Below are 13499 nucleotides of genomic sequence, written 5' to 3'. Positions count from 1 at the left end.
TTGGGCTAGTCACATCATCTCTCAGCCACAGGACAGAGTAATAATGTACCCATCTTAGAGGGTTGTCATGAGAAGTGAGCGAAGTAACGAGTGAGAGCATGGCTGTGGGAACATGTCAATTTCTTCATCTGTTAAAGAAGGAAATCAGATAAAATGGGTTTTAAGATCTCTTTCAACACTCTGTGATTCCAAGAAACAGCCCAAGCTTTGTGGCTGGGCCCCCGAGCATATACCTCAGAGAGAAAGTCAGCTTCAGCAAGAAAATACCCCACATGTCCTGGGACAGATCCAATTTGGGTGGAACCCCGGCAAGTTCTCAGCCCCTCCTGCACCCGTGGTCTTATCCTGGTCCATTTGTACATGAACATAAGCAGCAAGCAGTTTTGTGCTGTGCTTTGGCAGAGGTGGGATCCTAGAGAGCTCAAGATGGTGAGACCAGGGTTAGGAGGCAAAGCACAAGGACACGAGAAATGAAATTACCAAAGATTCCACCCAAACCACATAGCTGGCTCTGAGTTCAGTTTGTACTGGGACGCCCGACTCCTACTCCCACCCTGCTACTCTCTTTCCCAGACTATGATGCTCCCAAGTATGTCAACTCTCAAGAGAACCAGGGGCAGGAGAAGGAGGGAGGGCCCAGGGTGTGTGGTGTGCTCAGGGCTTGTGCACAGGTGTGTGAAGGCCGAGGCAGTAGGGTGTGGTCATTTGTTCATTCTTCCCTCCACCACTCTGCCACCTCTGCCTGCCGGGGCCCCCTCCGACTGGCACCCACTCAGGGGAAAGAGGGTCCACCCTCCCCGAGGTTGTCAATGCAGCAGTACTTACCAATGTACGCCAACTCTCTCTCTTACGTGCACTCAGAATTACGAGTTAGGGGTATGCAGCCAGACTCAGCTTAAGGTGGAGACATCTTTTCCAAAGCTCAAAGAATGATTTAAAAACACTACAGATCCCGGTGTTGACTGTCAGGCTGGATGCAGGTGCACTGGACGCACCTGCCCTTGCCTAACTTTTGGACTTCATTCTGACTCCAGGCCCCATCCTTATAGCCTGGCCCAAGCCCAGCCTCTTCCATGAAGAACATATTTTTGGATGGTCCTGTCAGCCCCAAAAGGTTCTGGGAGATTGACAACCATGTGTAGAGGGCTGTGTGTGTGTGTTCATTTTACCAGTAGGAAAGCGCAAGGGCAATCCAAATGCAACTTGTTAAAGGAGCCCAGCTATCAGTATGTGATCAGACAATGTTGTGAAGGTTATAACTTCCCAGTGACAAAGGGCAGTGGAAAGTCAGCATGCCCAAGGGAATGACTTTAGAAGTTCTCACTAGGAAAGAAAGATTGAGCCGAGCATGCCTCCCAGCCTCACAACCACCTTACCCCAAATCCAGTAGCCAGCCTCAGGAAGCTGCATCCAGCCCCACAGATGACAGTACTTGGAGATACACATCAAGCAGGTCAGGGACACATGAATCTATGGGAGCTGGGAGACAGCAGTGGTGGAGTTTTGTAGCAGATAACAGACCTGGAAAATGTTTCATAGCTGCCAATATCAGTTTCTTCACCTGTTCTTGTAAAGCCAAGTTTGAGACACATCAAAGGAGGCAGGAGGAAAGTTTCTGAGCTCTTGCCTCACTCAGGGGCTCTCCTTTCTTTCTTATTTGGACAAGTGAACCAGCTTTCAACCAAAACCAAGTGAGTTTTACTGCCTTTTTGTGAACAGCTGAGAGAGTTTCCTTAAGAGCCATCACAATTAAAATGGCATCCAAAGAGGCAGCTGTACAGCAATAAAATAAATAATAAAAAAGATGAAATAGTTCATGTGGTGCACAAACCATCAGTCACCTCCATCTCCAGCCCATGTTCCCATATCTTTTCCTCAGGAAGAACTGACTTTTAAAATACTGCAGGTCTCAACAGGAAATCTGCTGAAGATGCAAGAGTTTAATAGGATCTGCTGCGTGCTCGATCGCCTTGCTGCCAGTGGGGACAACTACTACTGGACAGAATGACCGGTCACGTACAAAGAGAAGGAATGGTCTACACGGTGAGCATCCCAGGGCAGAAGCATTTCGGTGAGAGCAGGGAGGGTTATGCTAGGAGCTGTTCGGGGTGTATTGGAGCAGAAAAATCCATCTTGCCTGGGGGGCGGAGGGGTTATGGAGGAACAAATCTAGAATAGGCCCTGTTCAGAAGGTTTGCATAAGCTTCAAACTCAGAAAAAGAAAAGGATATCACACATACATTGAGCTGGGGCTGGCATTGCCATCCTTAAGGGGGCCCTAAATGGCCCTGGAAAATAGTATCAGTTCACTGGCCGCTCTACGAGTAAAATTCTTAGATACTGGTCAAAGTGTGCTCTGGTACTGCTCCTCAACACGTAAAGGTTGCTGCCATCCCTCCTCACCACAAAATAAATGTGATCCACTGGGTGTTGCCTGGTACTCTTCTGCCAAGTTTTCACAGTAAATGGACAAGTACAGCAACTGTGGTCTGAGAAAGGCATGATGACCAGAATCTGGACACCAAATATCTTCTTCCCTGCCTTAGTTGGTAACAGCAGCACTAACTGGATTGCCTGGATTCTTTTCCTTGCTTGCTGGACTCTTGTCAAAAAGAGCCCGAAGTGTCCAGGCAGTAGCCATAACTTGGAGACTCTAGTTTTGTCTCCTGGAGGAAGCTTTCCTTCTGTATGAACTGAATTCCAGACTCACAGAGGCTAGAGTTATAGGGACAGAAAGCATAAATACCTAAGTCACTTTCTTTCACTCCTTAGACTTAGATTTATGCATTCTACCTATCAGGGACAAAGCAAATATATAACAGCCACTGATCCGGGATGTATACTCTGTCCTGGAGGATGGCATCCCGTCATTACAAGATATCATCTTCAAGCTGGTACTGCCTTCAAAAATCCATTTTATCACTTTGTCATGCCAGTAGCTTGTGCTCGGTGTTGAATGTGATAGGAAAAGTGGATCCCATGGTCATGTGCTCTCTGCCACCCCTCCTTTGCCACAAAGGTTTCTTGGTCCAATGGGATATTATGTAGGGGCTTGTGTGAGTGGGTCATATACTTTTTAATTCCTCAAATAGTGGTCCTAGCTAAGGCTCTGAAGGCAGGAAAGGCAAACCCAAATGTGGAATATCTTTGACTCCAGTCAAGATGAATTCTTGCCCCTTAAAGGGTGGAAGGGATCCCATGCAGTCAAGTAGCCACCAAGGGGTTGGTGTGTTTCCTTGAGGGATGGTACCATATTGGGGGTGGAGATGGGGCTCAGTTTGGTCTCTGTCCCTAGCATCCACATTAGCAGTAGCAATAGCTAGATCAGCCCTTGTCAATAGGAGCCATGCTATTGGGCCTGTGTGTAGCCTCCAACCCTGCCACCATGGCTACTCCATTTATGTGCCCATTGTGCCAGCACTTGAGTGGCTGATGAGAAAAGCAGTCTAGTGTCAACTTTTTGAACCAAGTCATTTGTTCACTTAATGCTCTTCTATGGTGGATGCTCTCTGGTGGGCATTAAATAGGCAATGCAGAGATTTTCATTCTCTGTGCCCACTCCCTTAAGTTCACCCTCATCTGTCTTCCTCAGTTGTCCCTGATCTTTAAATCTCTTTCCTTCCAGGCCCTGGCTCAACTGGCAGAGCCATTCGCCAATGCTTACGCATCTCTATTTATTTCTACCTTGAGCCACTTATCTTTCCACACAAAGTAGATGACCAGGTGCATCACCCAAAGCTCTGCCAGTTGGCAGTATTTCCCCTCACTACTTTATTTCAAAGGATTACCTGAGAGCTTTTGTACAGCTGCCATCCATTTTGGTTTGTACCGCATCTTTTCCTCCTTAGTCATTTGGTCATAAAGGACCTTACAAACAGTCAAATGCGTGAGCTGAGGGAGAGGCACCAGTGCAACAATGGGGGAGAGCATGGGTATCTGAGACAACTGCTCATGTATCTTATGTATGCCCTCTGGCCCTTTTGTGTCTCATTCCAAATATGACACTGCCATCTTACAATGATAGCTGCTGAGTCTACCCTGTCTTAAAATTTGGTTTATCTGATGGAACCCAGCTCATGATAGGCTGTCTGGCCAGCCACATGGTCATTTGATAACCCATGGTCAGATATTCCATCAATACTAAATCCCAGTAGTACACCAGAGCTCTTTTTAAAATGTAATTCTCTAATGCAGATGGCATGACTTTTCTTTCCAACTTCATGGGTTTCTATTGTGATCTCTCATTGAGATTTGCCATAAACTGCTCATAGCAACTTTTCCTGCCATAGATACCTCTAGCACTATGGAGACTTCTAGAACATATGGTCCAAGGTGCAGGGCTGCTTGTACCCCAACCTGGAACTTCTGAAGAGTCTTTTCCTACTCTGGGTTCCATTCAAAATTGGAAATCTTCCAGGTTACTTGGTAATTGGTCAGAGCAGTATTACCAAGTGTGGAGTATGCTGCCGCCAGAACCCAAAGAGGGACCTTCTCAATGATAGAAGGTATGAGGTATAATGACTTTCCATTCTCTTTGGAAGGGAAGTCCCCATATGGCCAACACCACTGGATTCTAAAATGTCATCGATATTGCAGGTTCTTGGCTAATCATACATGTTTTCTCCTATCTTCTGAAGCACATGTATCTTACTTATGGCCTCCAACATACTTTCTACTTCTTGCTCATCTGGTCCAATTAATATAATTTCATCAATATAGTGGGCAGATGTGCTGTTATTTGGAATGTCCAGACAGTCCAGATCCCTTCAGATTCTATGATAATAGAAGGTGGAAGAATTAACTTAGCCCTGTGGCAAGACTGCAAATATACTGTTGTCCACCCCACAAGAATGTGATTATTTCTTGTCCCTCCTTCTTGATGGGGCTGGAAAAGAGCATATTTTCCATATCAAAGATTGTTTACTATATACCTAAGGCTGTGTTAATCTGCACTAGCAATAATACCACATCTGGCATATCAATGGGGCAATGAATGAGTTTGCACAAATATACTGTCATCCTCTAAGATCTCTCTCATTTGTGTGGGGTGAATACTGAATCAGATTCTGAATCAGCATCTCCATAGCTCTCCAAGAGTCAGGCCCTCCTGGCTGCACTCTGACCTTGTCACTCATTATGGTAATTATACCCAGGGTCAGTGAGGTGTGGCTGTCCAGCTTCTAGGAGACCCCCAGGCATGAGCAGCTCACTAACTCCTGAACCAACTTATTCCATCATGAGATACACAATTTTGTGGATATCCTTTCTTTTTTTTTTTTTTAATTGATTTTGTAAAAATATTACATTAAAAAATATATATATGAGGACCCATTCAACCCCACCACCCCCACCCCACCTCTCCCCTCCCCCCAGCAACACTCATTCCCATCATCATGACACATCCATTGCATTTGGTAAGTACATCTCTGGGCACCTCTGCACCTCATGGTCAGTGGTCCACATCATGGCCCATACTCTCCCCCATTCCATCCAGTGGGCCCTGTGAGGATTTACAATGTCCGGTGATTGCCCCTGAAGCACCATCCAGGGCAGCTCCAAGTCCCAAAGACGCCTCCACATCTCGTCTCTTCCTGCCATTCCCCATACCCATTAGCCACCATGTCCACTTTTCCCACTCCAATGCCACCTTTTCTCTGTGGACATTGGACTGGTTGTGTCCATTGCACCTCTACGTCAAGAGGAGGCTCAGATTCCACATGGATGCTGGATGCAATCCTCCCGCTTTCAGTTGTAGGCACTCTAGGCTCCATGGTGTTATCCTTTCTTATACACCAGAAATATGCCTTCCTGGAATTTCTATCCATGTGACACACTTTTAGATATTTAAATGTAGCTACCATGAAAATCTTTTCCCTAACTTCCCTCACAGTCGTAATTTTTTTTTGTTTCTAGACAAATCTCAACAGAGTCAGGGCTTCACATTCTGAGGAGATCAGGATGCTAATCCCAGGTTACCTGGACAGGAAAGAGAACACACTTTCCCATTGAGATGCAGCAAAGTAATTATAAAATAATAATAAAAATAAACAGATAATACATATAGTGTGTTTACTAATGGGCCAAGCCCTGTGCCAAGCACTTTACTCACATTATCCTCACAAGAACCATTCATTTATGCAACAAATATTTATTAAGCACCTAAACATTCTAGAAAGAGATAATACAGCAGTAAAGAATACAAACAAACAAAACCACCCTGCCCTTTTTGAGCTTACATTCTAGAGGTGGGAAACAAGCAATAAATAAGAAAATGGAGTACAAGGTATAGGATGGTAAGTGCTGAGTGTTAAGTAGAATAATAAAGTGAGGGGGGAAGAAAGAAAATTTCAGATGGTTTACAAGTTTAAATATGGTGCTCAAGGAAGCTCTCACTAAAAAGCTAAATTGAGTGAAGACCTGAAGGAAGTAAAAGAAGGACCTCTGTGGATAACTGGTGAAGACTTTCCCAAGGAGAACAAACAAAAAGGGTAAAGATCCTGAGGTAGGTAGTATTATCTCCATTTTACAGATGGTCAAATGTCTTGCCCAAGACCCCACTGGTTGATTATGGCTCCAGGATTCAAACTGAGATCTGTGTGACTTTAGAGTTATTATATTATATGCCTGCCCAATGATGGAAGCTGAGTGACATAAGACAATTTAGAAATTCTCTGTGTTACGGATGGAAACGAAAGTCTAGAAAAACGAAGCAACTTGCTTAGATGAATACGTGTAGGCAATGGCTCAGCTGAGACCAGAGTGCTGTCATTTCCACTCCAACATTCTTGCCTTCAGAATCCAGACATTTATACTCTGGCCAGTAATCTTTCCCAAAGCAATTAAAAGACCTGGTAATAATTTATCAATGTATTTTGCTGATATGTATTTTAAAGGATCTTGTCTTGACCCATCTATACTAAATGATGTGGCTGAGTTCTAAGTTCTCTTTTTGGTAGGTGTGGGTCAGTAACAGAGCATAGGCTTTGTAGTTAGTCCCATCTATATGTCAAAACAGGCTCCACAACGTTCTAGCTATGTGATCTCGGGAAAATTATTAAACATCTTTGACCCTTAGTATCATCAGCCATAGCACAAGAATAAGAATGCCTTTCACGGCTGTCGTGGGGATCAGATGAAATAATATATGTACAGCACTTCACGCAGTGACTGGCATATAGGAGATACTCCAAGTGTGTTCATTGTTTTCTCCCCTATGTGTTAGGTTGCTGCAAAGGAATTGCGGTTTTGGACTGTGAATTTTAAATCATTATAACTAGCCTCAAACACATCTTTTTAAATCAAAATAGGAACAGTTATAATCAACACATTTTTGCCAATGAGAAATAAGTTTTTTTATTCCTATAGCATAAAAATCCATGCTTTGGGATTTGACACTCTTGGAAAACATTTTCTGCTAGTTGTGGAAGCATGTTTCCTGCAAAAAGTTGTGGGGATGCTTGAAGAAGTGGTAGTCAGTTGGCGAGAGGAAGTGAATATGGTGGACAAGGCAAAACTTTGTAGCCCAATTTGTTCAACTTTTGAAGCATTGGTTGTGCATGCAGTTGGGTGTTGTCATGGAGAAGAGTTGGGCCCTTTCTGTTGATCAATGCTGGCTGCAGGCTTTACAGTTTTTGGTGGATCTCATCGATTTGCTAAGCATACTTCTCGATGTAACGGTTTCACTGGGATTCAGAAAGCTGTAGTGGATCAGACCAGCAGCAGACCACCAAACAGTAACCATGACTTTTTTTGGTGCAAGTTTGGCTTTGGGAAGTGCTTTGGAGCTTCCTCTTGGTCCAGCCACTGGGCTGGTTGCTGTCAGTTGTTGTATAAAATCCACTTTTCATCGCATGTCACAATCCAGTCGAGAAATGGTTTGTTGTTGTTGTGTAGCATAAGAGAAGGTGACACTTCAAAACGATTTTTTAAATTTTCAGTCAGTTCATGAGGCACCCATTGATAGGGATTTTTCACCTTTCCAATTTGCTTCAAATGCTGAACGACCATAGAATGGTTGATGTTGAGTTCTTCAGCAACTTCTTGTGTAGTATAAGAGGATCAGCTTTGATGATTGCTCTCAATTAGTCATTGTCAATTTCCAGTGGCTGGCCACTATGCTCCTCATCTTCAAGGCTCTTGTCTCCTTTGTAAAACTTCTTGAACCACCACTGCACTGTACATTCATTAGCAGTTTCTGGGTCAAAAGAGTTGTTGATGTTGCGAGTTGTTTCCACTTCTTTATGACTCATTTTGAACTCAGATAAAAAAAATAGCTCTAATTTACCTTTTGTCTAACATCATTTCCATAGTCTAAAATAAATATAAAATAAAGAGCAAGTAATAAGTCATTAACAAAAACATAAAGCGAGAAATGCACATTAAAATGATGTATAACATCACTACATTTATTTAAGAATGTATGCCAATATCAAAAGGCAAATTTCAACAATGCAAAACCGCAATTTCTTTTGCACCAACCTAATGGTTAGTTGTCTTTGCACAAAATGGCTCTTAATTTATTATAATTTTATTGAGAAGTTGTCTTATATATCTTGCTACTCACCATATTTTGCATTATGTCATAGTGCATAATAAATGTTTAAAAACTAGTATTTGCTGGAATAGCAGGGAAGAGAAAGAAGAATGATTATTGCTTTGGGACTCTATTGATGCCATAGTCATCTAGTTGCAGCATCTACCTGACCACTGCTCACCAGAGTTTTTTTCAGCTGCATGTGAATGGCCAGATGTATCCTCTTAACTCCTTCAAAAGCCGATACATATGTCATTCTGGAAGAGAGACCACTTTTCAGGTGGAGAAAGACATTTCTTCAATCAAGAGAAGAGTAGTTGCCACCAGCAGGCCATCCAAGCACTCAGAAGGTTCTCGCAGTTTCCTGGTAAGAAGGCAAAATTCTGGTTAACTTACAAGTTTAACACCCTCTTCCCACACATCTTTCATCAGGACTGCTATCAAAGAGTCAAATTGACCGATTTCAGTTTTTATTTCTTTTGTCCACCCTCTGGCAAGATTTCAATGAGCAGCTAACCAGCTGAAAGAGGAGGAGAAGGAAAAGGCCTGGACGTAGATGATTTAGGAAATGGCTCATCAGCCACCAAAAATTGAAGTTACTTTTTCATTCATTCAATGTGGAAAAAATGTCTCTATGATAAATATTGGGAATCGTTCAATGGAGTAACCTATTTATAATTTGTTTTTAAAGAAAAAGAAAGTGTTTCATTTGTGTAACACTTTCCCCTACATAAGCTTGTTTAATCCTCATAACAACCCTGTGAAATCATTGTTATTACCATGTTTTACAGATGAAGCAATTGATCCAAAGAATGCTGCTTAACTTGCTGAAGAGTACACAGCTGGTAAATTGCAAACCTGGGACTTGAACCTAAGGCCTCTTAATTTGAGTCCAGCGGTTTTCCTCAGCATCTCGTTTTTCTGCCTCCATCTCAAAAGGATTGATGAAGGTCAATCTTTCCTGACCCTTTCATATGCCAATGATGGGTGACAGGAGGCATTACACAAACTGTCTTCTCTTTTTATAGAACCCAGCCTTAGTACAAACAATTTTCAGAGAAAAAAATAGTTCCTCAAAAGTTAATAAGATATTTAAAATTAATTTGTGCTTGTCACTATATAGCTGAGAAAACCTAACAGACTAAAGTTTTATCCCCAGTCACTACAGAAAGGGAGGGAAAGTGCCATTGTTCCCAGCTTTGAGGCCAGGTATCAAGAGGACCTATATAGCAAAATTAGGAAAAGAACTTGTTTTTTTAACTTCTGAGTCTGGAAATTTCCAAAACAGTACACGTTATATGTATTTATGCAATTATTAGGAAAGAACAAAGCAAAACATATTGTTATTTTTCCCTCCCTCCCTCACTTCCTGCCTTCCTTTCTTTCTTTTTTTCTATCAATTCTTCATAGAAGCTCTTCCAAATATCAACTGGCTTTTATACTGTAGAGAGATTGGATTTTAGCACACAAGGGTGAGCTGTTCTCTTTCAGAAAAATCCCCACTTCTTTCCAGTCTCCAAGGAGAGTGAGCCCATGATGGGAGAAGGGAAGCATTGCCCTGGCTGCAGCTGGGTGCTGGAAAGCTCGAGAGCAACACTGTCCACAAGGACAGGAGCCAGAGAGGGCTTGGAGGATTGAGCACAGAGCAGATGGCTAGAACAGGTCACCAGAGACCCCTGGGTACCACGGCCAGTCAGAGGGGTATCCTTTCAGAGTGTTCCCATTAACACATTTTCTGGGCTTAGGCCTTATGGCTTTTGGGATGAGAGGCTTTTTTCTTTTTCCAAACTGTCCTTATCAGTAATGCAACAATAGCTAATTTAATTAGCTGACCTGAACGGCAGCCAGTTTGAGTTAATTTGGTTTTGCTGGCTGCTCCCTAGGACACACAGAACTGATAAGCATACTTCCCTCCAGACAAACAGTGGGGAGAGGGATGGGGCAGTGAAAGTGCCCAGGCTCTTCCAAAGTCTATTCTACACCTGTGAGATTTAGCACTCCACCAAAGGCAAGCTATTCTTGAGTCAGTATTCCCCAAGGACCTGTCAAATTTGTCAGCTGAAGAGATAAAATAGACAACCAGGAAATTGCAAAGGCAAGGTGCCCAGGGTGAGAGTGCTGGGAGGAACTCTTGGCCAAAAAAAAAAACTCTCTGCAGAAAGAACACTTGGCCCAAAAATCTGGCTCTCAGCCACTGACTGACCTTCCCCAAGTCATTCCACCTCTGTGTCTCAGCTACCCAATGCATAATCATCATCACCATAATCACTGCCCTACTTCCTTCACAGACATGTCATAGAACTCCAATAATATAATGCAGATGACAGTGCTTTGACACATAAAGAACTATGCCAGTGCAGAATGTTTTGATAATTAGCACACTACCAGGAACATATTCTCTGTTTCTCAAAGGCAGGAACTATCTGCCATTCCTCTTTGTGTCCCTAGTAACTAATGTGGCCTATACTTAGAAGGTGTTCAACAATTGTTTGTTGACTGAAAGATATAGAAATAGGGATATGAAGAGATGTGACGGATAGTTTAAGGTTCTAAGGAGGTCAACACACATTGAGTTGAACATCATAAATCATAAGCCGTCTTTCCAGTTTAGTATCTGAACTCTCTCCATCTTTAACCAAAAGGAAAATTAGTAAATAAATATTATATAGAGATATATAAAGAAAGAGATAACTTTTCACATCGGATTCATATTCAATATATCAAAATAGCTATTCCTTTTCACATGCCCCTCTGCCTACCGTTCCCCACCTCAAGTTCCCTAGTGCTACCTCCCCAACTAATAGGTAAAGGGCCATACCCAGGGTAGGCTTTTGGGTTAGGGTTGGGATCCTTTTCCCTTCAAAATGCTGCATTTTGTTAGGGTACAGATTAGCATTTGCATCTATTTACATGGAATAAAAGATCCATGCTAGAAATGAGTGGATTTGAAAACATTTGGAATAGGAAAGGTCTATAAGATAATATTACCCATTGCCATCACTTTACTGTGCTTTCTGATATTTTATTTTGTGGTATTTGTGTTATCCATCATGATTATTCTGTTGACCATCTATGTTTACTCCACACAGACAATACTCCCTGGGTGATCTCATCCAATCCCATGACATCAAATACATCTCACATGCTGACAATTCACAAGCCTTTATCTTAAATCTTGACTTCACCCCTGAACTCAGGTACCCAGAAACACAACTGCTTGTAGGATGTTTCCACCTGGATCTCCTACTACACTTCAAATCCAAGATGTCAAAAATTGCTCTCATCACATAGTTTACCCTGCCTCAGTCAGACTCTGATTCCAACACCTATGAGAACAGAAAATGACCATCTCTTTCTCTCTCAGTTTCCTCACGTGTAATATGGGGATAATCGTGTACACATACTTCACAGGCTTCTTGTGATGATTAAATGGTTAGATCATTTAGCATAGTTCTTGGCACTCTATATGCCAGCTGCTATTAAATTAAATGATATTGACGTCCTAGGAGATATCAAAGGGATTTTGATGAACAAGTTGTGTGTATAAAATTTTTATTCTAATTGCAATATCAAGTGCTTACCATGTATAGATTCTTGGCATTCAGTTTACCCATATTATCTCATTTCATCCTCATTCTAACCCTATAGTGTTCTTTTATTATACTCATTTTACAGATGAGGAAACTGAACTTTAGTGAGGTTAAGAAACTTGCATAGTTAAGAAGCTATAACATAGTAACTGACAGAACTGGAATGTGAACTCTGGACTGAGTCCAAAGTTAGAGTAAAATGAAATAGATACAAATTATTCAAAGTCCTTACTTCTTTGTAAATAAAAGAAAGAATAAAGAAAACACTTGGATGAATCTTAAAATAATTATGCTGCCTGAAAAAAACCAAACAAGAAAGATGTATACTGTATAATTCCATTTATATAAAATTCTAGAAAATGCAAGCCAAGTATAGTGACAGAAAGCAGCTGGTTGCCTGGGGAGAAGCATAGGTACAGAGGGGTGGGAAGAATGGATTACAAAGAGGCACTAGTAAATTTTGGGGGGCAATGATCTACTTGTTATCTTGACTGTAAGTGATGCTGTTACTGGGGTATATGTAAGTCAAAACTTAGCAAATTGTACACTTCAAATGCTTGCTGCTTATTGTATGTCAGTTATGCTCTCTAAAGCTGTTAAAACAAGCACTTTAGCTACTTCATACCCTGAAAAGCTAGCACATTAAACAAAGGGTAAGGAATCATTATAAACAACATCATTATTATCAGCAGAACTACTAACAACATTTGCCATCTAGAGGTGGGCAAATAAGAACTATCCCAAGCCCCGGGTTCTCCGAGTTCACAAGTCCTGGCTGCACAGCAAAGAGCCCAGGCTTTATGGCCCACCCAGGTTCTCACCTCCTCCTCAGACTTGCTGTGGGACTTTTGGCAAGTTACTTCAAGAAAACTTAGTGTTCTCACTGGAGGCGATAAAACAATGCTTCACAGGTTGATGTAAGGAATCCCCCATTGGCGCATTGACTCAGTTTCTACTGAGTGTCCTGAAGGTGTGTGGAAGGCTTGGAGGGGGCTCTACCAGCCTTGGATGGCCAGGCTCAGGCAGATCCACAGCAGGGGCAGAGAGAGAGGCGGTTATTCTGGGTATCACCCCAAAGGAAGCAAGTGCTTCATCACAGAACTGTGTGTTCTGAAAGGTCCCAGCATTTGGGGGCCAGGCCACATCATGGGGTCAGGCCTCCTCTGATTCCCTGGGGGTCACTCCCCATTTCCAGGTCCCACTCCTGCCCAGCATGCAAAAGGAAAACAGAAGCTATACCACCGGGTCAGGCTTTCTGCTTTTCTACAGAAAACAGTAATGCATTCTGCTTCATTCCACTCCTCTATTACTTTAATGTGCTGGCCTGGAGGATAAATGAGATAATAAACGCAGAGCACCGAGCACTGTGTCTGGGT

General features: G+C 42.4%; 1 protein-coding gene across 4 annotated transcripts in view; it reads right to left on the bottom strand.

Moving 5' to 3' along the window:
• Positions 1–6132: 6132 nt before the first annotated feature.
• The window catches only part of PBX1 (PBX homeobox 1), a 322770-nt gene continuing 315403 nt past the window's right edge, over positions 6133–13499 (bottom strand). For all 4 annotated transcript variants that reach the window (XM_023590620.3, XM_023590621.3, XM_058310049.2 and 1 more), the window contains one exon: positions 6133–8897. In XM_023590620.3, coding sequence (XP_023446388.1) covers positions 8877–8897 — 21 coding nt within the window. In that variant the 3' untranslated portion in view covers positions 6133–8876. The remainder of the gene's footprint in view (positions 8898–13499) is intronic.

Source organism: Dasypus novemcinctus, chromosome 13, assembly GCF_030445035.2.
Source record: "Dasypus novemcinctus isolate mDasNov1 chromosome 13, mDasNov1.1.hap2, whole genome shotgun sequence".
In the NCBI taxonomy this organism is placed as follows: Eukaryota; Metazoa; Chordata; class Mammalia; order Cingulata; family Dasypodidae; genus Dasypus; species Dasypus novemcinctus.
This window is presented reverse-complemented; position numbering and strand designations above follow the sequence as displayed.